The sequence below is a fragment of the Lipotes vexillifer genome, unplaced genomic scaffold (assembly GCF_000442215.2).
Source record: "Lipotes vexillifer unplaced genomic scaffold, Lipotes_vexillifer_v1.1 scaffold741, whole genome shotgun sequence".
NCBI classification, from domain to species: Eukaryota; Metazoa; Chordata; class Mammalia; order Artiodactyla; family Lipotidae; genus Lipotes; species Lipotes vexillifer.
The window spans coordinates 1,660,986-1,688,578 of record NW_006796565.1 but is presented as its reverse complement, the minus strand read 5'-3'; the positions used below and the strand labels follow the sequence as shown (position 1 = coordinate 1,688,578).

At 43.1% G+C, this 27,593-nt stretch overlaps 1 protein-coding gene across 2 annotated transcripts in view; it reads right to left on the bottom strand.

Annotated features, from left to right (window-relative positions):
- The window catches only part of CPXM2 (carboxypeptidase X, M14 family member 2), a 133,250-nt gene that overhangs the window by 67,086 nt on the left and 38,571 nt on the right, over positions 1 to 27,593 (bottom strand). For both annotated transcript variants that reach the window (XM_007468736.1, XM_007468737.1), the window contains exon 4: positions 8,619 to 8,758. In XM_007468736.1, coding sequence (XP_007468798.1) covers positions 8,619 to 8,758 — 140 coding nt within the window. The remainder of the gene's footprint in view (positions 1 to 8,618; positions 8,759 to 27,593) is intronic.

Genomic DNA, 27,593 nt, shown 5'->3' with positions numbered 1-27,593 from the left:
AAGAGAACAGCAGGAATGAAAGACACTTGTAGGGTACTCACCACGTGCCAAGGACTCTCTTAACTGCCTGATGTGTATTAACTCATTTAATCCCCACAGCAATCCAGGCACTATTATCATCTCCATCTTATAGATGAAGAAACAGAGGCACAGAAAAGCTCAGAAACACACCCAAGGCCTTGCAACCAGGGAGTCTGGAATCCCAGTCTCACTCTGGAATCTGCACTCTGATCCACTCGGCTATACCAGGTGAGGACCTGGACATCTGAACAGGAGGGACACCAAAGGAATACGAGAGCTGCGTCCCCACAGGATGTGGCTTCTTTTCTCCCCGTGGTTATGCACTAAAGAGCCCCCTATGGTGGGCAGACACTGGGACGGGGGTGGGGGCCGTGCAGCCTTAGGAGAGGACAGTATCAGGACATGATCCGAGCATTCTGAATGATGGAGTAGGGGCTGGGGATGGCAATCATGGAGACCTTCCCCGTGCAGTGCACTGATCTAACACTGAGGATTCAGTGGCAAACCAGAACCAGGCCCTGTCTGCTCCCTGGGGGTGACACCAGTGCAGGTACAAGCAAATAACCAGGGAATCAATTAGGGCCAGGTGAGGACACAGAGCCACTGAGAGTGGGCTTCAGAAGGCTGGTCAGAGAAAGCCTCTGAATGCAGGGAGGGTTGCGCCTTCAGGCAGAGGAAATGGCAGATGCAAAGGCCCTGAGGCAGGAACATGCTTGCTTATCTGCAGAACAAAGAGAAGGCTCCTGGGCTAGGACTGAACAAGCAAAAGGAAGCAGGTCAAACAGGCAGTGGGAGCCAGTCCACACAGGCCCTGTGGGTGCAGGCGTGGGAGCATTATGTGAGCCAAGCTGGAGAGGGAACAGAAGAGAAGGGTGAGTGCACCCAACAACCTTCCGGAGGGTTTCCTGGGGAGTCAGAGCCAGGGGACAGGGACCCTGGAATAAACCCGGGTGGAAGCTTTATCTCCACAAAGGTGTTCTAGCGTTGCTTCCTTTCCAGAGATTTTACCTTCTGAGAACTTATTCCTTGGTCACTGGCACCCAAAAAACCAAGTATGAGCCATACAGCCACAAGGGAGAGCTTTATTCAGTTTCAAGTAACTATGCCTGCACTGTGGACACATAACACAAAGTGAAGAAATGACTGGGTGCCTGGCCTTCTACTTGAACTTGGAGATGTTTTCATTGAAACCTCTCCATTTTAGCCAAACTCAGCAGTTCAAAAACTGACAGTTTTCAAAGAGATTAGAAAGGAGTTTGGAAACTTCTGTCTCCCCCCGCCCCCCACAGGTGCCAAACATTTCATTTTGCCAATAACGGGGCGGGGGGGGGGGGGGGCAGGGATGGGGGGGGGAGCCTGCGGCTGCAGAGGCCAGCATGACGTTGCACCAGCCTGAGGCGCGCCCTACGTTCTCATAGAAAAATGTGTGATTAATAAAAATTGCCCTTAAACATATAGAAATAAGTTGAATTTTATTCATGATGTCGACTAAAATAATGTATTCACAGCCTAAAAGTTGAGAGTTATCTTTTATTCGGCGGACACATGAGGACTTCAAACCCAGGAGGCAGCATCTCAAGTAACGCTGAGAGAACTGCTCCAAGGAGCCAAGAGGAGGCAGCCAGGATATATAGGAGTTTTGCAACAAAGGGCTGGTAGTCTGAATGTCAAAGAATTATTGTTAATTAAGAAAACAAGATATCTCAAGTTAAGGAATTTAGCGCTTTTCTATGTACAGGAAGGTGCAAGAGTCTGGGCTCACTGAAATCATTCCTTTGATATGCACCTCTGCTATCTGGGGCCAGTATCCTGTGTTTTCTCATCCTGAGTTTCCTCAGAGCTCACCTTGGGGAGTGGCTGCAGTCTGATGGCTGCTACATGGCAGGTATTCTTTATTTCCTTCCTGTGTTCCCTCAGGGCTCACCAGCTCACCATCAGAGGTGGCTGTAATGGCTGGTGACTGTGGGAGGGGGGGGGGGGGGGGGGGGGATGCAGCAGGACACGTGCTGAAAACACACGCACACTCTCTCCCGAGAAGACGGGTAGGTGATTTATGAAGCACCAGCGGCCTCCCTTTGAGCCCTGCTCCCAGGGGCTGCCGGCTGTCCTCCACACTCCTGGCCCAGCCCGGCGCCCCTTTCCTCTGCGCCCTGGCACGCTGCTGCGGGGTTGGGGCCCAGACTGCCAAGGATCAGTCTCCAGGGAGTGGAAAACCAGATGGAGCGGACGAGAAAGGGAGGGACCGGGTGGAGACTTCTCACTGTGGAAACCAGAGGTCCAGTCACTGGGCAGAACCCCAGGCCAGGAAGGTATTGGGAAGGTTCCATCTCCATCCCTGGTCTCTGGACCAACATCCTCAGCTGCTTCTGATTTGCCTCTGCCTCTTCATTTTCCTTCTTACACAGACCCCACCATCTCTTCAGCTGTCTCCTGATCCCCCCTTCTGAGCTAGGGTCCGGGGCGTCTTGGAGATTCTCCCAACAGGGACAGCACTGAGCAGCCAAGCCTGCAACCCCAAGATGCCCAGACACCTGCTCCTCTCTGGCCCTGACCCCAGTCATCGCCTGGACAGCCCCCGTGGAGCCCCCCGGTGGCCAGTGCCCTCCCCTTTCTACCTTTTCTGAAGCTTCATCTTCCCCAGGGGCTCTGTGAACTTGACCTTAGCTTCTAGGGAATCAGCTCTCTGGCTTTGACTCCTTCCTGACCAGCCCTGGATCTCAACCTCACAACCCTTCACCCTTAACACGCCGTGTCCTACCAGGTCCCGCAATGCCCTTGTCCCTGGACCTCCTCCAGCTGCACTGCCACCAACTCTCTACCGCCCCCCACAGGGGAGAAAGTGCCAACGGTGGCAAGTGGGACCATTACGACTTTATTCCATGAGCTCCGGGGACCAGCCCAGTCCTTTCTACAAAGGGACACGGAATCTCCCTGGCCTTCTTAAGTTTCCAACCCCTAAATCTGCCTCACTCTCCGTCTGCAGAGGACCTGCCTCCTACGCCACCAAGAAAAGAAAACCCTCTGATGTGAAGGCCCTGAATCCATCTCAGCACTTGCGCCCTGACTCTTCTATCTCGGGACCAGGAGACCCTCCTCCTTCCAGGTGAACCCCCGCACCCGTGTCAGCGCCACCCATGCCCCTTAGGGACCTGCCCCATCGGCCACCTGCCCCTCCTATGAATACAGCTGTCTCCAGGAAACAGAGCAGCAAACAGGCCTTTCCTCGACCTTGTCTTCGTCTGCTTTGGGTACCCCATCTCCTCCTCCGCTTCACCATCAGAATTCTCAAAGGGGAAGCCCACATGAAGAATCTCGGCTAAGACCTTGCACCGACAAACTCTTCAGGCTGGGACTGTCTTTTCCACCATCTTTGTGTCCTCAGCCACCAGGCTGGCTCACAGCACACGCCATTCATCTTGCTCTGATTAGCCAACTGCTTCTAAAACCTTCAGCCAGCCAGGCAAACCTTCCCCAGCCCGCACCTTACAAACCCATCAATCAAACTGCTGTTTCTCCTTAAGGACACACGTACAGACTCTCAAGAGAGGATGAGAATTGTCTTGTTTATTAAATTAAGTTTAAAATATTTGGTTATTTTAAATTGCCTGTAGTTTGCCCAAGTTATTAGAAGCATCTATCCACCTCAGACAGAATAATTAACTTTTCAATCATCACATTGGTCATAACTGCAACACTCATAGATCTAATACACTTCCTGAAATCAGGAAAACAAAAGATTGGCTTTTACTAGTATATTAACATTTCGCTAAATTGCAACGTAGTGGGGAAGGATCGTTTATATTGGTGAAAAATATAAATTATTCAGTATCATGAAAATAATTATATTTTATTACTTTCAAATAGTATGAATTATCTGAAAGTTATTACAATGAGAATCATAAAGTTTTTCATCAACTTGGTTAGGAACTCATCCCAGACCATGGCTAAGCGTCACGACCTGCCGTATCACCTTTCACATCTGTATTACAGGTCTGATAACAGACCTCCTATCCCCATCCCATGACGTGTACGGTGCCGATTCTAGTTGACCTGTCAACATACTGGATTCTTCCAGACTGAGAGCTCCCTGCAGGCAGGCCAGTTCTTATACAGAGTGCTTAGTTCAGAGTGCTCAATAAACAGATGGGAACAAATAAGATGATGGATGTTCATTTTAAAATACCAACCACAGAAGTTTTATAAATGAAATATTTTCATAGTGTTCTGAAATATATATTGTAAATCCAAAGTGCTCCTGTCTTCTTTTTTTTTTTTTTGCAGTACGCGGGCCTCTCACTGCTGTGGCCTCTCCCGTTGCGGAGCACAGGCTCCGGATGCGCAGGCTCAGTGGCCATGGCTCACGGGCCCAGCCGCTCCACGGCATGTGGGATCTTCCCGGACCGGGGCACGAACCCGTGTCCCCTGCAACGGCAGGTGGACTCTCAACCACTGCGCCACCAGGGAAGCCCCTAAAGTGCTCCTGTCTTCTAAAAACCAGATAGATGCTACTTAGAAACAGCAACATCCATTTGGCCAACCCCCAGGAGCCATCACCCCATTTCCCCTCCATTTCTAAAACATCAACAAACAAACTGCAGCACTCTGAGATTATGGTATGTCTGCCCATTTAACTAGAAAAAATGAAACTCTAATTCCAACTCTGCCATCACTTGTCTTCGGTTGAATTCTACATCTGCCTGTTACCCTGCAGGATTCGGGAAGAAGCAATCCGCACTTGGAGTGCCCACAGGATTGTAACTTGCAGAGAGGCACCCTCAAGCTGTTTAGTATGCTTGTTACACAGTGATACTTTCATAATGCATCCTCCAGGGGTGGTCCTGTGAGGGGCCAAGGGGAGGGCCAGGCAGGCAATGCTCTCCCCACCACCAGATTCACACGAAGCAGCCTCATCTGTCTGTATTTTCTAAATGTTTCCAGGAAAGACTTTATATGAAGGAAGGTCTGTGGCTAAAAAAAAAAAAAGCTTGAAAACCACTGTTCGCTCTAGGTGCAGAGCGAAGCAAGTCCCATTTATTGAGCTCTTATTACGTGCTGGGTAATTTTAAAACATCGTAACGTAATTCCATTTAACTTTCACCACATCTTTATGAGTTAGACAGTAGTTAACCCATTTTTACAGAAGAGCATACTGAGGTTCAAAGAAGAGAAATCTCATAACTTGCAAGAGTCAGCCATGACATTATTCCAAAGCCACATTGTTTTATAGGCCTCCACCTCTAAAAATCCTTATCACTTCTCAGTCTACTCTTTCCACGTCCCCTCCCCTCTCGCCCTTACAATTTAAGCCTGCTTTCAGTCATTTACACTCACAATTAGTTAACTCATTACCATTTGGTGTGAATGACTGCCAATCTGCTACTTCCTTACAATATTCATTCATTAAAGAATCACTGATTGAGCATCTATTAGATGCCTGGTACTGGGCCAGGTCCCAGAGACACAGACTATCAAGGCATTGCTTCTATCAAGTTCTCACAGACTAGTGGGGAGAAATATGGAAACCAATGAATAAGAATATTAAAAGTGGTGCCGTAGATGGCTGTACTGGGAACAGCACGGGGATAGAGGCCCTGGGAGAGAGAAAGAAGGACAGCTACTGTCTTCCTTACTATTGATATTTGGTGATTTCTGTTGTTGGCAAGCTTTCTGGTCATGGTACCTCCAGCGCCTCTGGGGCAAGGGGCTCAGATACCAAAATGTACCCGTGACTGTTTCCTCCTCACTCCTTAGTACAGAGTCCGATTCCAGGAGGTAAGATAAACTGAAACTCATCGGATTTCATTTCATTGTCCTTGACCTGAAATACATTTATACATTTAAAAAAACTGACTCTTAAAAGCAATTCTATCCCTTGCCTCCCTCTTAGATGTTCCTGTCCCGGGCTTAGTCAAAGAAAGATATTGTTCCACTGCAATTTCTTATTCACCCCAAACCCTCTTGTGTTTCCAGCTGAAATAGAATGGAAACAGTACTCCTACCCTCTGCTCTTTCTTTCTAATCCAGTAATAACCCAACTGCTGCTTCTCTAATGATAACTGATTAGACAGGTTAATATACAAGCATTATGGTAAAATCACTGCTCTCATCCTTACTGATGACCTCAAATCAGTCTTTCTTTCCAAGTTTCTATTCTTCTTGAGCAATTCAACTTAGTTTCTTCTAAAATTCTTGCCTTTCAGAATCTACACAGTGAAAACAATTGTTATGGTAATAAGCCGCTGATTACAGCCAAGACACACCACAGAGCAAAAATCAGCATATGTGAACACACACATAAGTGCTACTGAAAAGTAAAGTGAATAAAATGTGAGTAGCACAAATACATAACCAAACGTTGTCAAAATGTACAAATTATCCCCGCTCTGGAAATTTATTTCAAGGAAGTAATTCAAAGGAAGAAAAAAGTATATAAATGCTTTCCTGTAAAATATGTGATAGCAGAAAATTGAGACGGTGATAGAGGCATGGCTGAGTAAATTATAGGCTATTAAAAATGATCATTATGAACTCTGAGTAACAGCAAGAAAATGTTATGGATATGTTTTTAAATTAAAAATAACAATTGCATATGTAATATGATTACAAATCTGTAGAAAAATTATGTTTTCTTAAGGACAGTGGAATCACGGGTAATGTTTTTAAATGTTGTTGGAGGTTACAGTACTGTCTTTACAATAAAAAAAGGTTCAGAGGAAAACAGATGATGAGTCATTGCCTGACAACTGTCACTTTGTAAGACAGTCCCCTTTACGGTGACAATGACAGGCAGTTAAATGTGAACACTGATGCCAGGTTCCCTCCTCTTATCCTGGTTTACTTATTTATTTTTTTGTTATTTTTTCGTTTTTTTTTGCGGTACGCGGGCCTCTCACTGCTGCGGCCCCTCCCGCTGCAGAGCACAGGCTCCGGACGCGCAGGCTCAGTGGCCATGGCTCACGGGCGCAGCTGCTCCACGGCATGTGGGATCTTCCCGGACCGGGACACGACCCCGTGTCCCCCGCATCGGCAGGCGGACTGTCAACCACTGCGCCACTAGGGAAGCCCTGGTTTACTTATTAATGTTGATCTTTCCAGGCATTAAAATGAATCTAATCAAGAAAGACAGACTTTACATGGTTGCCAACTGGTAATCAGTAAAACCTGAAAGGGACCAAGACATGGGATTTGAGTGTGCAGTATAGTCAGGGCTGGGGGAGGGGTGGCAGGACAGGAGGGCTCTTTGCTAACTAGGTCCACAGTCAGTTTCCTAATGTCTAAATATAAGGCATTTGTGCTCTCAGCTTCTCAGTGTAGACAGATGTTAGAGGAATTGAAAATTTCTTGTTTAAATTAAGAAAGCACCGAAGGTCCTGCAGCCCCTCCTAATTCTTGCCTAACCCCCAGTCTCTGCATGTTTGCTGTCTACACAGCTTGAGCCACAGGACAACCCCACAGATATAGTCCGGCCTCTGTCTCCACCACCATGCCTGGGCTGAAGTGGAAAGGTTTTGTTTTGTTTACATATATATTTTTTGTTTACTGTAGTAAAATACACATAACATAAAATTAATCATTTTAATCATTTGGAAGTGTGCAATTCTGAGGCATCAAGTACATCCACACTGTTGTATAACCATCACCACCATCCATCTCCAGAAATTTTCATCGTCCCCAACTAGACTCCATGCCCATTAAACAATAACACCCTATCCCCCTCCGCCAGACCCTGGCAGCTACCGTTCATCCTCCTTTCTGTCTCTATGACTTTAACTGTTCTAGGAACCTCATGGAAGTGGAATCATACAGTGTTTGTCCTTTTGTGTGTGGCTTATTGCACTGAGCATAATGTCCTCAAAGTTCATGCATGTCGTAGTGTGTGTCAGAATTTCCTTCCTTTTTAAGGCTGAATAATATTCCGTTGTATATACGTACCATGAGATGAGTTTTAAGGAGCTGCAGCCCACCTCTCTTAGGACTACTATTATTACTGACCCAGCCCTGATCCCAAGCTCAATTCTGAACAATGGGCTCTTCCATCTCATTCTCAGGCCCCAGACGGACTCCTCCTTCGATTCTACTCCTCCTCCAGTGGTTCTTTATTTGGGAACCTGCTTAGAGTTCATCTTTCTTCCCAGAATCTGGAAGATTCATCCCTTCTACCCCAGGACAGTGGCTGGAGACCATTACCTGTCACTCACTGCTTGTGCAGAGTTCCTCCATTAGGCTGTGTTCAGCCCACCAGTCAGGGCACCAGTAGCTCGCCCCAGATCCAAGATGGCAGCTACCCGCCTACCCTGCCTGAGTTTGACAACACCTCTGTCTCCTCAGCCTAACCCATGGATCCTTCTCTCTGCTCCGGTATCGGGGAAGGTGTTGATGCCACAGATGCACCTTCCCAGCGTGTCTACAGCAAGGCCAGCCTCCTGTCCCCACTGCAACTTTCCTCCTTTCTATTGCCTGTCCCCAGATACCTCTCTTTCGTCCTTTCTATTGCCTGTCCCCAGATACCTCTCTGCAACTTCCCCGAGCCCGTCTAAACTCTAGAGCTTTACACTCAAGGCACAGAGTCTAGGAAGCACGGGTGCAGCCACACTTACAGCCAGAGCGAGTTCCTCCCTTGAGTGATGACACCAGTGAACTTGGTCAGACGTCTGGCATCCACTTCAATCCACTGATGGAGGTCGTTCCTTCCCGCGCACCACGCCCCGTCGTAAAAATCATTTTCATTAATACCTGCCTGAAAAGAAAGAGAGGGGTGCTCTTCACTACTACATATAAAATAGATAACTAACAAGTACCTACTGTATAGCACAGGAGACTATGCTCAATATCTTGTAATAATCTATAAGGGAAAAGAATCTGAAGAATATACATATATACATGTATACGTGTGTGTGTGTACGTGTGTGTATATGTGTGTGCGCGCGTGTGTGTACGTGTATGTGTGTGCGCACGTGTACATGTGTACGTGTGTGTGTGTACGTACGTGTGTGTGTGTGTGTATCTGAATAGCTGTGCTGCACACCTGAAACTAACACAACACTGTAAATCAACTATACTTCAGTTAAAAAAGAAAAAAGAAAGAGAGGGTGTTCTTCAAAAAGACCCAGAATAGAAAATTAAGACAAAATTTTTTAGGAGATTTCGAGGAATGGGGGTGGGAGGAATAGAAGAGAATGAGGAATTGGAAAAAAAAATAGTCACTGTGCCCTGAACTCCTTATTGCAAATCATAAAAAGGAGTTGCTTATTATTAACAAGCAGGAAATATTTCAATATGATGAGTCCTCCTCTTGCCCAGTGTAAAAGATGAAATTTAATGAGTTCTATTACTCATTCGTCCAACAGACATAAACCGTCTCCTCCATACCAGCCTACACATGCCAGGTGCTGGGGGTACAAAGGTGAATCATCCCCTCCTAGAATCTCAGGATCCAGGCAGGAAGAAAGACATAAAAATAGATGAATTAGAACATAATAGGGAATGTGTTATTTCAGGGATAGGAGCAAACTGCTATGGGAACACTCAAGCCTAGCACAGCTAACTTGGTCTGGGGGAGACCACGGACAGGAAGCCCCAAGTCAGAGATGATATTTGAACTTGGAGTTGAAGGTTAAGTTTATCTAGTGAAAATTTATTTATTAGCATTTAAGTCATTTGATGTGTCTGAGTGTCAGCTACTACTACTACCAAAGACTCCCTTGATCTGAATTTACAAGGTATGTGAAGTTTCTGTTCTGGAATTTTCCCTGTATTATTACCATGTGAAGAGACAAGGCCCTGACCTAAAAAAAAAGAAAAAAGAAAAAAGACAAGTGAGCCAGGTGAACCTTTCTAATTTACTAAGATCTTTTCTGCACGAACCCCATTTTCCTATGGTTATTTCACAAGTGCATAATCAGATGAAAAAAAGTCTGAGTGACAGTCAAGAGATAAGAATGATAGGCCAGTCTATCTTCCCTACCTCTGAGTACCTTTCAGCTCAAATTCTTACTTGTCATGGCCAACACTGACGGGAAACTCAGAGCTCAGCTATAGCAGAGGAACAGCTTGGCTAAGGGTCCCATTAGCGGAGCTCATCCATCACTGCACCAGCTAACATAAGCCTTGTATCAGGACCAACACGCCATATGCATTCCCAGTCCATTCCCGAAACAATCTTGAAACAGCTTTGAGAGAATGTCAGAATAATAACGTATCATGGTCTTCCAGAAGCACTACCATCTCAAATGAAGGTGAATTAAAAAACCGTTAGTCTACATTCTCCAGAGACCCAAGCTCTCAGTGAGCCAGCACCTCCATGGCTGATGGGACACAGGGTGTCTGCAATAAGGACCTAGAGGTGCTGCAAGGTTCTGCCTTCTAGAGCCATCAAAGAAAAGCTAAATTTTCCAAGTGTGTGTTAATGGTCCTACCTGCGCTTCAGTGCATTTTGTGATGACAACTCGTAAGTATAACCTCTCATCTCCCAGCATTACCAGTCAACAGGGAGGTCACCGTCCCAGCCTGAAGGCTGTAATTACACAGTTGCTCCCTTTCTTCATCTAAGGCACTTATTCCCCCAGTGGAGGAGACCTGAAACCCATTAACGACCTACAGTATCTCAATTCACCTTCTTTCAAGAAACCGTAACACACGCTCCGTTTTTGTTGTGGTTCCTCTTTTCTCAAAGACTGCCCATGAGACTGGCGCTTAGAAGAGCTTAATTTATTAAAATTGACCTTCACCTTGCCTTTGCTATATGCCAGGTAGTGGCCCCGGCCACAGAAATACAAAGGTAGACAACATGGGCCGTCCTGTCTTCCTGGAGCTCAGAACAGGCAAATGGACTGAAGTCCCCTCACGGTGCTTGTGTCTTGGTCTTGGCAGCTCAAAATCACCCACTGCACAGTGTGCTGATTAAGAGCTTGTGCTCTGAAGTCCTATCTGGGTGTGAATCCCAGTTCTGCACCTTTCATACTGCATTAATTCAGGCAATTTGCCTAAATGCTCTTCTGTGCCTCAGTTTCCCCATCTGTTCAAGTGACAGGATGCTGACTGTGCTTTCAACAGGGCCTGGCACTTTGTAGCATGGGCTCAAAAAGAATTGAACACTCAGTAAATGCTAGGTGTCAGTACGCCTAAAACAATGAATATTTGGTAAATCATGGAAATATGGGTGTTTCAAGAATTATTTCACACTGTACAAAATTCCAGGGAATTGCAATACTATTCCAGTTAATTGGTGTCACATTCTCTATAACCTCAAATATCCAGAACAGAGTTATAAAATCTGAAAAAAGAGGAGGCCCACTGTCTAAAGTTCTTAACAGGAGTCCATGTTGCCCCCTCCGAGGGATATTTGGCAACATTTGCAGTCATTTTTGGCTGTCACAACTGGGGGAGGTGTGTGCAACTGGCAACTAACAGATAGAAGCCAGGGATGCTGCTAAACATTCTACAATGCACAGGACAGCAACACCTCACAATCATGCAGAGCTTAAGAATGCCAGCTTATGGGCTAAGCAGACAAGAAAGAGCTGCCACACAGCCCAGGATGTTTATCCCTACAGGACCATGAAAGCTTGGAGCAGCTGTCCTAATGTCATTCGGCCAAAGTCTACTGACTGGTATCTGACATTTAATTTACAGTTCCTGTTTTTGCCAGTCTGGATATTCTGCTTCTGCTGCCAATCTCAGTTCTTCCTGAGCACCCCAGACAGTCAATTAAATGTAATAAGGTGTCAGGAGATTGAAGAGCCCTTCCTGAAGCTGACTCTTTGGGAAATGACAGCCACCTCTGCAAAATCAATTATAAATTTATAAAGCAAGCATCTGGGAGAATTCAATGAAAGAGGAGGTACCAGCCCCAGAGATGTCACCAAATCACACCAGAATGCCAAAAATGATATCAGTAAAATGTCTGCTACTGTAGGATGTGCTCCACAAAAATGAGGCAGAACACCAAAAGGAGGAAGATATCAGATCCAGAAAAAAAGGGTTCCGACATAGGAGGGACTTCTCAGAATGACAGTGAAGAGGTCCCGAGATACTAGTGATAAAAGACCCAGAAAGCAACCTATTCAGAATACAGCGGGTCAAAGGGCTCCCGAAAGAATGTCTACAGAAGCACAAAACAACAGAAGTCAGACTGAGCATCATTGAACAGATCTGACCTTATAGAAAGTGATATTCAAGGGTATTTTACAGACCCAGACTATTGCAGGGTGTGGGGAGATGTTTTTAAAAACATGAGCAGTTCCAGGAAAACAAAAAGTTGTCAAGAAATTATAGAAAAGAAACTATTTCTTGGCTCAAAACTACAATAATTCTTGGCTCAGTAGTAAAAGCAATATTTATAGTCATAACAATGAAAACCTCAAATGCAAATTTATCCAAAATCTGAGATGCGACTTTATTGGAAAGATTAAAGAGGGGTAAAGGAGTGATTTTAAAAATGAGCTGAAATTCTCATCTTCCGTAATAAGAATTCAAAAGATAAAGTCCCAAATTTATATAAACCGATACATATCAATCAATACATGCCTATCATTTAGAAATTAAGATTTAAATGTGTCCAAAGAAACAATTTAAAAGAGCTGGCAGTAGTTGCTGCATTCACAGCGTTCGGGGGCAGCCAGGGGCTGGGGTGGAACGTGGAATGCCTCAACAGGAGCTACTGTTTTGTTTTTGTCTTTTACACCTTTATTAGGAATAACTGACAGATACAATTGTATATATTTAAAGTGTACAACATGATGATCTGATATGCATATACATTATGGAGTGATTACCAAGATCAAGATAATTAATGCAGCCATCACCTCTGGTGTTAACTCACTTTTTCGTCTGTGCGGTGAGAATGCTTAAGATTTAACTCTCAATAACTTTCAATATTATACAGTACTGTATTATTAACTATAATCACCATGCTATATGTTAGATCCTTTGAATTTATTCTTCTTAAAACTGAAAATTTATACCCTTTAACCTACATCTCCCCATTTCCCCTCCTGCTCAGCCCATGGCAACCACCAGTCTACTGTTTATTTGTATAAATCTTTCATGCTTTGATTTCTTTAACTACTTGCTCATAAAACTGATTAAAATAAATTTTAATTTTAATGAGGAAAGGAAAGGAGATGCACAGATATAAATAGTAACTGATATACAACCTACTTTTTTTTTTTTTTTTTTTTGCGGTACGCGGGCCTCTCACTGCTGTGGCCTCTCCCGTTGCAGAGCACAGGCTCCGGACACGCAGGCTCAGCGGCCATGGCTCACGGGCCCAGCCGCTCCACGGCATGTGGGATCCTCCCGGACCGGGGCACGACCCCGTGTCCCCTGAATCGGCAGGTGGACTCTCAACCACTGCGCCACCAGGGAAGCCCTACAACCTACTTTTAAAATTATTCTTGACTAGGCACTCTCATCTGAAGTGCCAATGAAACTAGACGAAGCACAAAGAAAAGAAAAAAAAAAAAGCAAGCTGCAAACCCTCTGAAAAAAATGCCTCTGCACCTCTAGCTTGTGCGGAGGTTGGTGTCTTCAGTGGAGTCTCCTATTGCAGGGGGACCTTCAAGATGGTGGAGAAGTAAGACGTAGAGATCACCTTCCTCGCTACAAATACATCAAAAATACATCTACGTGTGAACAACTCTTACAGAACACCTACTGAACGCTGGCAGAAGGCCTCAGACTTCCCAAAAGGCAAGAAAATCCCCACTTACCTGCCGTGTGGCTGACAGGGTCTTGGTGCTCTCGCCTGGTGTCAAGCCTGAGCCTCCGAGGTGGGAGAGCCGAGTTCAGGACATTGAACCACCAGAGGCCTCCTGGCCCCACATAATATCAATCGGTGAGAGCTCTCCCAGAGATCTCCAACTCAATGCTAAGACCCAGCTCTACCCAACGGCCAGCAAGCACCACTGCTGGATGTCCCATGCCAAACAACTAGCAAGACAGGAACACAGCCCCACCCATAAGCAGAGAGGCTGCCTAAAATCATACTAAGTTCACAGACACCCCAAAACATACTGCCGGACACGGCCCTGCCCACCAGAAAGACAAGATCCAGACCCACGCACCAGAACACAGGCACTAGTCCCCTCCAACAGTAAACCTACACAAGCCACTGAACCAACCTCACCCACTGAGGGCAGACACCAAAAACAAAAGGCACTACAAACCGGCAGCCTGTGAAAAGGAGACCCCAAACAAAGAAAGATAAGCAAAATGAGAAGACAGAGAAATATGCAGCAGATGAAGGAGCAAGGTAAAAACCCACCAGACCAAACAAATGAAGAGGAAATAGGCAGTCTACCTGAAAAAGAATTCAGAGTAATGATAGTAAAGATGATCCAAAATCTTGGAAATAGAATGCAGAAAATACAAAAAATGTTTAACAAGGACCTAGAAGAACAATGATGGACAACAAAATAAATGAAATTAAAAATACTCTAGAAGGAATCAATAGCAGAATAACTGAGGCAGAAGAATGGATAAGTGACCTGGAAGATAAAATGGTGGAAATAACTACCACAGAGCAGAATAAAGAAAAAACAATGAAAACAATTGAGGACAGTCACAGAGACCTCTGGGACAACATTAAATGCACCATTTTAGGGGTCCCAGAAAAAGGAGAGAAAAAGAAAGGGTCTGAGAAAATATTTGAAGAGATCATAGTTGAACACTTCCCTAACATGGGAAAGGAAATAACCAATCAAGCCGAGCAAGTGCAGAGGGTCCCATACAGGATAAATCCAAGGAGAAACATGCCAAGACACATATTAATCAAACTACCAAAAATTAAATACAAAGGAAAAATATTAAAAGCAGTGAGGAAAAAGCAACAAATAACATACAAGGGAATCCCCATAAGGTTAAAAGCTGATCTTTCAGCAGAAACTCTGCAAGCCAGAAGGGAGTGGCAGGACATATTTAAAGTGATGAAAGGGAAAAACCTATAACCAAGATTACTCTACCCAGCAAGGATCTCATTCAGATTCGATGGAGAAATTAAAACCTTTACAGACAAGCAAAAGTTAAGACAGTTCAGCACCACCAAACCAGCTTTACAACAAATACTAAAGGAACTCCCCTAGGCAGGAAATACAAGAGAAGGAAAAGACCTACAAAACAAACCCAAAACAATTAAGAAAATGGTCATAGGAACATACATATCGATAATTACCTTAAATGTAAATGGATTAAATGCTCCAACCAAAAGACACAGACTGGCTGAATGGATACAAAAACAAGACCCATATGTATGCTGTCTACAAGAGACCCACTTCAGACCTAGGGACACATACAGACTGAAAGTGAGGGGATGGAAAAAGATAGTCCATGCAAATGGAAACAAAAAGAAATCTGGAGTAACAATTGTCATATCAGACAAAATAGACTTTAAAATAAAGACTATTACAAGAGACAAAGAAGGACACTACATAATGATCAAGGGATCAACCCAAGAAGAAGATATAACAATTGTAAATATATATGCACCCAACATAGGAGCACCTCAATACATAAGGCAAATGCTAACAGTCATAAAAGGGGAAAATGACAGTAACACAATCATAGTAGGGGACTTTAACACCCCACTGTCACCAATGGACAGATCATCCAAAATGAAAATAAATAAGGAAACACAAGCTTTAAATGACACATTAGACAACAGGGACTTAATTGATATTTATAAGACATTCCATCCAAAAACAACAGAATACATTTTCTTCTCAAGTGCTCATGGAACATTCTCCAGGATAGACCCTATCTTGGGTCACAAATCAAGCCTTGGTAAATTTAAGAAAATTGAAATCGTATCAAGTATCTTTTCCAACCACAACACTATAAGAATACATATCAATTACAGTAAAAAAAAATGCAGAAAATACAAACACATGGAGGCTAAACAATACTCTACTAAATAACCAAGAGATTACTGAAGAAATGAAAGAGGAAATCAAAAAATACCTAAAAACAAATGTCAATGAAAAAGCGACGACCCAAAACCTATGGGATGCAGCAAAAGCAGTTCTAAGAGGGATGTTTATGGCAAGAAACAAGAAAAATCCCAAATAAACAACCTAACCTTACACCTAAAGCAATTAGAGAAAGAAGAAGAAGAACAACAAAAAAACCCAAAGTTAGCAGAAGGAAGGAAATCATAAAGATCAGATCAGAAATAAATGAAAAAGAATTGAAGGAAACAATAGCAAAGATCAATAAAACTAAAAGCTGGTTCTTTGAGAACATAAACAAAATTGATAAACCATTAGCCAGACTCATCAAAAAAAAAAAGGGAGACGACTCAAATCAACAGAATTAGAAATGAAAAAGGAGAAGTAACAACTGACACTGAAGAAATACACAGGATCATGAGAGATTACTATAAGCAACTATATGCCAATATAATGGACAACCTGAAAGAAATGGGCAAACTATTAGAAAAGCACAACCTTCCAAGACTGGACCAGGAAGAAATAGAAAATATAAGCAGACCAATCACAAGCACTGAAACTGAAACTGTGATTAAAAATCTTCCAACAAACAAAAGCCCAGAACCAGAAGGCTTCACATGCAAATTTTATCAAACATTTAGAGAAGAGCTAACACCTGTTCTTCTCAAACTCTTCCACAATACAGCAGAGGGAGGAACACTCCCAAACTCATTCTACGAGGCCACCATCACCTTGATACCAAAACCAGACAAAGATGTCACACAAAAAAAGAAAACTACAGGCCAATATCACTGATGAACATAGATGCAAAAATCCTCAACAAAATACTAGCAAACAAAGCACATTAAAAGGATCATACACCATGATCAAGTGGGGTTTATCCCAGGAATGCAAGGATCCTTCAATATACACAAATCAATCAATGTGATATACTATATTAACAAATTGAAGGAGAAAAACCATATGATCATCTCAATAGGTTGAGAAAAAGCTTTCGACAAAATTCAACACCCATTTATCATAAAATCTCTCCAGAAAGCAGGCATATAGGGAACCTTCCCCAGCATAATAAAGGCCATATATGGCAAAACGACAGCCAACATCTTTCCCAATGGTGAAAAACTGAAACCATTTCCTCTAAGATCAGGAACAAGACAAGGATGTCCACTCTAACCAGTATTATTCAACATAGTTTGGGAAGTTTTAGCCACGGCAATAGGAGAAGAAAAAGAAATAAAAGGAATCCAAATACAAAAAGAAGTAAAACTGTCACTGTTTGCAGATGACATGATGCTATACATAGAGAATCTTAAAGATGCTACCAGAAAACTACTAGAGCTAATCAATGAATTTGGTAAAGTAGCAGGATACAAAACTAATACATATAAATCTCTTGCATTCTTATACACTAATGATGAAAAATATGAAAGAGAAATTAAGGAAACACTCCCATTTACCATTGCAACAAAAAGAATAAAATACCTAGGAATAAACCTACCTAAGGAGATAAAAGACCTGTGTGCAGAAAACTCTAAGACACTGATGAAAGAAATTAAAGATGATACAAACAGATGGAGAGATATACCACGTTCTTGGATTGGAAGAATCAACATTGTGAAAATGAATATACTACCCAAAGCAATCTACAGATTCAATGTAATCCCTATCAAACTACCAATGGCGTTTTTCACAGAACTAGAACAAAAAATTGCACAATTTTTATTGAAACACAAAAGACCTCGAATAGCCAAAGCAATCTTGAGAAAGAAAAATGGAGCTGGAGGAATCAGGCTCCTGGACTTCAGACTATACTACAAAGCTACAGTAATCAAGACAGTGTGGTACTGGCACAAAAAGAGAAATATAGATCAATGGAACAAGATAGAAAGCCCAGAGATAAACCCACTCACATATGATCACCTTATCTTTGATAAAGGAGGCAAGAATACACAATTGAGAAAAAACAGCCTCTTTAATAAGTGGTGCTGGGAAAACTGGACAGCTACACGTAAAGGAATGAAATTAGAACACTCCCTAACACCATACACAAAAATAAACTCAAAATGGATTAAAGACCTAAACGGTAAGGCCAGACATCATAAAACTCTTAGAGGAAAACATAGGCAGAACACTCTATGACATAAATCACAGCAAGATCCTTTTGACCCACCTCCTACAGAAATGGAAATAAAAACAAAAATAAACAAATGGGATCTAATGAAACTTTAAAGCTTTTGCACAGGAAATGAAACCATAAACAAGATGAAAAGACAATCCTCAGAATGGGAGAAAATATTTGCAAGCAAAGCAACTGACAAAGGATTAATCTCCAAAATATACAAGCAGTTCATGCAGCTCAATATCAGAAAAACAAACATCACAATCCAAAAATGGGCAGAAGACCTAAAATAGACATTTCTCCAAAGAAAATATACAGATTACAACAAACACATGAAAGGATGCTCAACATCACTAATCATTAGAGAAATGCAAATCAAAACTACAATGAGGTATCACCTCACATCAGTCAGAATGGCGATCAACAAAAAAATCTACAAACAATAAATGTTGGAGAGGGTGTGGAGAAAAGGGAACCCTCTTGCACTGTTGGTGGGAATGTAAATTGATACAGCCACTACGGAGAACAGTATAGACGTTCCTTAAAAAACTAAAAATAGAACTGAACTACCATACAACCCAGCAATCCCACTACTGGGCACATACCCTTTGAAAACCATAATTCAAAAAGAGTCATGTACCACAATGTTCACTGCAGCTCTATTTACAATAGCCAGGACATGGAAGCAACCTACGTGTCCATCGACAGATGAATGGATAAAGGAGATGTGGCACATATATACAATGTAATATTACTCAGCCATAAAAAGAAAGGAAATTGAGTTATTTGTAGTGAGGTGGATGGACCTAGAGTCTGTCATACAGAGTGAAGTGAATCAGAAAAAAAAAAACAAATACCATATGCTAACACATATATATGGAATCTAAAAAAAAAAAAAATGGTTCTGATGAACCTAGGGGCAGGACAGGAATAAAGACGCAGAGGTAGAGAATGGACTTGAGGACATGGGGAGGGGGAAGGATAAGCTGGGACAAAGTAAGAGAGTAGCATTGACATACATATACTACCAAATGTAAAATAGATAGCTAGTGGGAAGCAGCTGCATAGCACAGGGGGATCAGCTCTGTGCTCTGTGACCACCTAGAGGGGTGGGATAGGGAGGGTGGGAGGGAGACACAGAGGGAAGGGATATGGGGATATATGTATACGTATAGCTGATTCACTTTGTTATACAGCAGAAACTAACACACTATTGTAAAGCAATTATACTCCAATAAAATGTTTAAAAATAAATAAATAAAATAAAATTATTCTTTAATTATCCAGGTGTCTACACAGCACCTTCTATGTTCTAGGCGTTATGCAAAATGCTTTGCTTTATGGCACGTATAGAAGACTGCGAATCTCAAAGTCACTCTGCTGCTGTGAAATCACTGATCTCCACTGTACATATTTCATGATCATGGGCTGCCTCTATACAGAAACATCTGGAAGCAAATTAAAAAGTTATATCCAAGTGAATGTAACCAGTTAGTGATTCCTGGATAATTGAAACAGCTGCCTGCCACTTTGCAAACATAGCCCAGTGCTATTTGGACAGAAAGAGAAAAAAGTAATAGTTATTTTTAAGTACTTTTGAGAAAAAAATATTAGAAGCAGAGGCTGAAACGTCATAGTTACCGACGAGTTACCTCCTTTGGAGGCAGTGGTTACCTAAAAATGTTAGACGTGACATCTGATTATTATAGGTAAGTAACTAATCTCCCATAAAAGGCCATAACGTGGTCTGAATACCTACCTTCAGTAAACCTCTGTGATAAACCCATAAAACTGCCTGGGTGTAAATCAGCTGATCCTTCTGCAAATTAGCAGAGCTCCCTGCTGGTTCAGGCCTTAGTCACCAGTAAAGTTGGTTAAAAAGAAACAATCATTGTTTTTGAAGCCACTTTGTAAACCCAAAACCAATTTTTAAAAATTTTCTTGCACTGGCTAAGGAAACCAATAAATATCTAGAGTATGAAATTAAAAACATTTTAAAACAAAATCTATTAGGGAATTCCCTGGCGGTCCAGTAGTTAGGACCCTGCACTTTCACTGCTGATGCCCTGGGTTCCCGGGATTGGTTTTCCTGTTTTCTCGTTTTATGTAAATGAAACTTTCTGTAGCTACTCTTTTGTGCCTGGCTTCTTCCACTCTATGTGATATCTGTGAGATTCATCCATATTATTGCAGGTAGCAGTAACTTACTCCTTTTCACTGTTGTATAGTATTCCACTCTGTGCATATACAAATGACTTCTCCATTGTAGTGGTGATGGACATGTGGATTATTACCATTTGGGGGTATCATGAATAATAATGCTATGAACCTACCTGTACATGTCATTTGTACACATGTGAATGCATTTCTTTTAGGCATAAGAGTGAATTTGTTAGGTATGAGAATGTTGAGCCCCAGCAGATACTGCCAAAGAGATTCCCAAAGTGGCTGTGCTATTTCACAATCCCAGCACTGTATAAAAGTTTCTATTGCTCCACATCTTTGCCCACACCTGATATTATCCTTTTATTTTTTTGAATTTTTGAATTTTATTTTATTTATTTTTTTATACAGCAGGTTCTTATTAGTCATCAATTTTATACACATCAGTGTATACATGTCAATCCCAATCGCCCAATTCATCACACCACCATCCCCACCCCCCCGCAGCTTTCCCTGCTTCGTGTCCATACATTTTTTTCTCTACATCTGTGTCTCAACTTCTGCCCTGCAAACCGGCTCATCCGTACCATTTTTCTAGGTTCCACATACATGCAATAATATACGATATTTGTTTTTCTCCTCTGACTTACTTCACTCTGTATGACAGTCTCTAGATGCATCCACGTCTCAACAAATGACCCAATTTCGTTCCTTTTTATGGCTGAATAATATTCCATTGTATACATGTACCACATCTTCTTTATCCATTCGTCTGTCAGTGTACATTTAGGTTGCTTCCATGACTTGGCTATTGTAAATAGTGCTGCAATGAAAAATGGGGTGCATGCATCTTTTTGAATTATGGGTTTCTCTGGGTATATGCCCAGTAGTGGGATTACTGGATCATATGGTAATTCTATTTTTAGTTTTTTAAGGAACCTCCATACTGTTCTCCATAGTGGCTGTATCATTTTACATTCCCACCAACAGTGCAAGAGGGCTCCCTTTTCTCCACACCCTCTCCAGCATTTGTTGTTTGTAGATTTTCTGATGATGCCCATTCTAACTGGTGTGAGGTGATACCTCATTGTAGTTTTGATTTGCATTTCCCTAATAATTAGTGATGTTGAGCGGCTTTTCATGTGCTTCTTGGCCATCTGTATGTCTTCTTTGGAGAAATGTCTATTTAGGTCTTCTGCCCATTTTTGGATTGGGTTGTTTGTTTCTTTAATATTGAGCAGCATGAGCTGTTTATGTATTTTGGAGATTAATCCTTTGTCCGTTGATTCATTTGCAAATATTTTCTCCCATTCTGAGGGTTGTCTTTTCGTCTTGTTAATGGTTTCCTTTGCTGTGCAAAAGCTTTAAAGTCTCATTAGGTCCCATTTGTTTATTTTTGTTATTATTTCCATAACTCTAGGAGGTGAATCAAAAAAGATCTTGCTGTGATTTATGTCAAAGAGTGTTCTTCCTATGTTCTCCTCTAAGAGTTTTATAGTGTCCAGTCTTACATTTAGGTCTCGAATCCATTTTGAGTTTATTTTTGTGTATGGTGTTAGGGAGTGTTCTAATTTCATTCTTTTACATGTATCTGTCCTGTTCTCACAGCACCACTTATTGAAGAGACTGTCTTTTCTCCATTGTATATCCTTGCCTCCTTTGTCATAGATTAGTCGACCATAGGTGTGTGGGTTTATCTCTGGGCTTTCTATCTTGTTCCATTGATCTATGTTTCTGTTTTTGTGCCAGTACCATATTGTCTTGATTACTGCAGCTTTGTAGTATAGTCTGAAGTCAGGGAGTCTGATTCCTCCAGCTCTGTTTTTTTCCCTCAAGACTGCTTTGGCTATTTGGGGTCTTTTGTGTCTCCATACAAATTTTAAGATATTTTGTTCTAGTTCCATTAAAAAATGCCATTGGTAATTTGATAGGGATTGCATTGAATCTGTAGATTGCTTTGGGTAGTAGAGTCATTTCACAATATTGATTCTTCCAATCCAAGAACATGGCGTATCTCTCCATCTGTTTGTATCATCTTTAATTTCTTTCATCAGTGTCTTATTGTTTTTTGCATACAGGTCTTTTGTCTCCTTAGGTAGGTTTATTCCTAGGTATTTTATTCTTTTTGTTGCAGTGGTAAATGGGAGTGTTTCCTTAATTTCTCTTTCAGATTTTTCATCATTAGTGTATAGGAATGCAAGATATTTCTGTGCATTAATTTTGTATCCTGCAACTTTACCAAATTCATTGATTAGCTCTAGTAGTTTTCTGGTGGCATTTTTAGGATTCCCTATGTATAGTATCATGTCATCTGCAGTGACAGTTTGTCTCCTGTAACATTCTTTATTTTAAAGTCTATTTTATCTGATATGAGTATTGCTACTCCAGGTTTCTTTTGATTTCCATTTGCATGGAATTTCTTTTTCCATCCCACTTTCAGTCTGTATGTGTCCCTAGGTCTGAAGTGGGTCTCTTGTAGACAGAATATATATGGGTCTTGCTTTTGTATCCATTCAGCAAGCCTGTGTCTTTTGGTTGGAGCATTTAATCCATTCACGTTTAAGGTAATTATCGATATGTATGTTCCTATGACCATTTCCTTAACTGTTTTGGGTTTATTTTTGCAGGTCCTTTTCTTCTCTTGTGTTTCCCACTTAGAGAAGTTCCTTTAGCATTTGTTGCAGAGCTGGTTTGGTGGTGCTGAATTCTCTTTGCTTTTGCTTGTCTGTAAAGCTTTTGATTTCTCCATCGAATCTGAATGAGATCCTTGCTGGGTAGAGTAATCTTGGTTGTAGGTTCTTCCCTTTCATCACTTTAAGTATATCATGCCACTCCCTTCTGGCTTGTAGAGTTTCTGCTGAGAAATCAGCTGTTAACCTTATGGGAGTTCCCTTGTATGTTAGTTGTCATTTTTCCCTTGCTGCTTTCAATAACTTTTCTTTGGCTTTAATTTTTGCCAATTTGATTACTATGTGTCTCAGCATGTTTCTCCTTGGGTTTATCCTGTATGGGACTTGCTGCGCTTCCTGGACTTGGGTGGCTATTTCCTTTCCCATGTTAGGGAAGTTTTCAACTATAATCTCTTCAAATATTTTCTCTGGTCCTTTCTCTCTCTCTTCTCCTTCTGGGACCCCTATAATGCAAATGTTGTTGTTTAATGTTGTCCCAGAGGTTTCTTAGGCTGTCTTCATTTCTTTTCATTCCTTTTTCTTTATTCTGTTCCACAGCAGTGAATTCCACCATTCTGTCTTCCAGGTCACTTATCCGTTCTTCTGCCTCAGTTATTCTGCTATTCATTCCTTCTAGTGAGTTTTTCATTTCAGTCACTGTATTGTTCATCTCTGTTTATTTGTTCTTTAATTCTTCTAGGTCTTTGTTAAACATTTCTTGCATCTTCACGATCTTTGCCTCCATTCTTTTTCCAAGGTCCAGGATCATCTTCACTGTCATTATTCTGAATTCTTTTTCTGGAAGGTTGCCTATCTCCTCTTCATTTAGTTGTTTTTCTGGAATTTTATCTTGTTCCTTCATCTGGTACATAGCCCTCTGCCTTTTCATCTTGTCTATCTTTCTGTGAATGTAGTTTTTGTTCCACAGGCTGCAGGATTGTAGTTCTTCTTGCTTCTGCTCTGATATGGTCCTTTTTTTAAAAGCCATCCTAGTATCTGTGTATCACACCTTGTTGTGATTTTAATCTGTATTTGCTTGATGACTAATGATAAAGAGCACTTTTTCTTATGTTTATTGGCCATGATATTGCTCCATAACCATAGAAGGGCTCCAGCCACGCTGGCTTTGCTTTAGTTCCTCAAGTATATCATATTCTGTCCACCACAGGGCCTTTGCACACACTGTTCCGTTCAACGTGGAATTCTCTCCTATTCCCTCTGCCAACTCCTCATCTGATAAACTCAACTTCTAATCCTGCTTCACATCTTGTAGCCCATCCCCAGGAAAGCCTTCCAGATTTCTAGATTGAGGCAGGTTTGTTGGGCATAGTGAACCATGGTGTTATGGGTTGGATTATGTCCTCCAAAAAGATATGTTCAAGCCCTAATCCCTGGAACCTCAGAATGTGAATTTATTTGGGAATAGGGTTGTTGCAGATGAAATTAGTTAGGCAATGATAAGGGCCCTAAACCCAATGACTGGTGTCCTTATAAGAAGGGGAAATCTGGATACAGAGACAGACATACAGAGAGGAAAGATGATGTAGGAGCACACAGGGAGACCGCCCATGACCACAGAGGCAGAGACTAGAGTGGTGCCACTACAAGCCGAGGAACATCCTGGGCTGCATGGGGACCAGAAGCCGGAAGAGGCAAGGAAGAATCCTTTCCTCGCAGCCTCAGAGGGAGCGCAGACCTACAAGCACTTTGATTTCAGACTTCCAGCCTCTGAATTGTGAGAGAATAAATTCCTGTTGCTTTAAGCTGCCCAGTTTGTGACACTTTGCTATGGAGCCCCCAGGAAACTAATGCACCTGGTCCTCTCCTTCTGCGTATGCATTACAGGTTGTAATTGGGCATTCACCTGTGAGATGTTTTTTTAAAATAATTTCATTTCCCCATTACATTATCCGAGGCCAAAAAAACATCGGAGGAGGCATCCTTGACTCCTCTTTTTCTCACACCCTCTTCCAAACTTCATCCACTTCATCAGAAAAGCCTACTTTCAAAATATCCAACATCCAACCACTTCTCACCACCTCCACACTCCCGTCCTGGCCGGACCCAGCACCACCTCTTGCCTGGGATGCTGAGGTCACCCCCTGCCACACCAGCCTTCCGCTGCTCCTTGGTAACTGGTAATGCCTGGCCTGCTGTCGGCGCAGGACACTCAGGCCACTCCCACTGCCCAGATGTTCCTCCCACAGCTACTTGAGCCCCTGCTGATCCTTAAGCCAACTTGGCACAGATATTACATCCCAAAAGCCCAGACCTTGATCACCTTTAACTATAACCTGCCCCTTTCCCAGAGCCGGCCCTCCTGACCCCACTGTCGGCTACAGGTTTGTTTTTCTTCTCTCCGTCACACTTATCACCTTCTAACATTCTATAAAAATTTTTATTACTTTTCTTGCTTTCATGTGCCTCCCTCCCTCTAGACCGTAAGCTCTCAGATGGCAAGGATCTCTGTCTGTTTTGGTCACTGAGGCATCCCAAGCATCTAGCACAGGGCCCAGTACACAGGATCCTCCATAAACATTTGCTAAAAGATCAGGGACCGTTTCTGGTTTTGCTCATCACCGTCTCCCCAGGACTTGTGATTTTTAGTGCCTGCCTAGCACCAATAAGGTCCCCAGGAGGTGGGGTTTTTAACGAAATGAATGAATACAAGAAAGAATCTGTTCTGATCTTTCTTTCCCTCCTCCCTTCCTGTCTTTCATACTCTCTCCACACAAGTCTTCCCTGCTTGTGCAGTGTGTGCTGTGTCCACTGGAGCCCTAGCTCAGAATGACCTGCAACCCTGACTCTTAACTGTACACGTCCAGGAGGCAGTCTGGCTGGCCTGCGTGTGGCTGGGCAGATAGCCCAGAGGGCCCATCCCCACGAGGCACCATTTGACAAGGCACAGTTGGGTTGTGCCAACTGAATGGACACGAGGTCCCATGGGGGTGACTGCTGACACCCCCTCAGACTTCTCTGGGTCCTGTCAGGATGTGGGCCTGGAAGGTACTAGGTGATGCAGAAGCCAGTGGTCAAGGAGATGAGTCAGAAGGTGGGGTGCCGGGGGAAACCACAAGCTAGTGAACACACTGAACCTTCTCGTGGGCACCTGAGATGCACCAAAAGGAGCACAGAAAACCCTACAGCCGGAAAACCTTAATCTGAGCCTCAGCTCTGCACTTACTGGCTGTCGGGTTAGGGCAGGTCAGTCAGCCTCTGACTTCAATTCCTTTTCTCTAAACCAGAGTTTCCCTCTGAGTATGCTGAAGATGAAATGAAATATTAATTTAATGAAATTTAGTAAAATAGTAAAGAAAAATCCACATGGCAAGGGGAACGGAGTCCACTTCTGCACCAGGGAGTCGGTGCTTCCAGAATGGCCTGGGATCCAAAGGTCAGGCGTCTCTGTTACTCGGGGCTCCCCTGTCCTCGTTGCCCTGCTCTGTTCCTAGTTACCACACTCGCGTTTCACGATGCTTCCAAGAATGAGACCAGTACATCACCCTCATTATGGCAAATTCTCACTTTGAACTTTCCAAAAGTCATGATTTAAAATACTCAGTCCTGCTATTCCCATAAAAATCCTAATACCTCAAATTCCAACATCTTGGCATCCAAACACTGTGTCCCAGACTGTTTCTTGAAGCCAGATGCGGAATGAAATCCCTTTATCGAAACAAGCACGACATTCCTTGATTTGGAAACTATCCCCACTGTGATGATTTCTGCCTCTGCAGCACCCAGCACATAAACAGCCCCCAGTGAGGGCTTGTCGAGTCACAGCAAGGGTTTGTGCAGCCGGAAAGAAATGGGAGGCTGACAGGAAGAGAAATGGGATGGTGTGAAGGAACAGACAGGCTTTGGGGTCAGAAGACCTCGCGTGCAGATGATTCCAGCAAGAGGCAGGAGCGGGGGAGTGGGGGGTGACGCCTGAGAAAACCGTGCTGCCCTGGGTGGTCCCCATAGGCTTCCCGGCCAGATAAACGTGGGGCACCAGGTGTCTCAGGGCCAAAGAGGACAAGGGGACAGATGTGTGGGATGTGCCCATGTTCGTGAACTTCGACATCAGGATAAAACTTGGTTCAGTGTTCTATAACGGACTCCCTGTGGGTATATCTGAAGCCACGGGCGCTGGCCATCTTCATGGCTTACACCTCATGTCAGGTAAAAAGATGATCAGGTCACTGGCAGTGGATTCTAATATCAGCATCCGGGTGCTCTGTAGAATTTATTGAATGGAATGACTTACAAGAGGAGCTGTGTTTCATTTCAGTGGTGCTGAGAAATGGTTCAGACAGATGCTATTATTATAACCAGACATTTCCTCATCAAAGAGGGCTAACACACGTGAGACAAGTCGTGGGCCACAGAGAGTCAAATAATGGTGACCAGGCATTGCAAAGACATCTGCAGGTGTTAATGCCCCATGTTTTTTCTTGCAACCTCAAAACACCAGCTCTTTCTTTAAAACTCTGATCAGAGGGCTTCTCTGGTGGTGCAGTGGTTGAGAGTCCACCTGCTGATGCAGGGGACGCGGGTTCGTGTCCCGGTCCAGGAAGATCCCACATGCTGCGGAGCGGCTGGGCCCGTGAGCCATGGCCTGAGCCTGCGCGTCCGGAGCCTGTGCTCCGCAACAGGAGAGGCCACAACAGTGAGAGGCCCGCGTACCGCAAAACAACA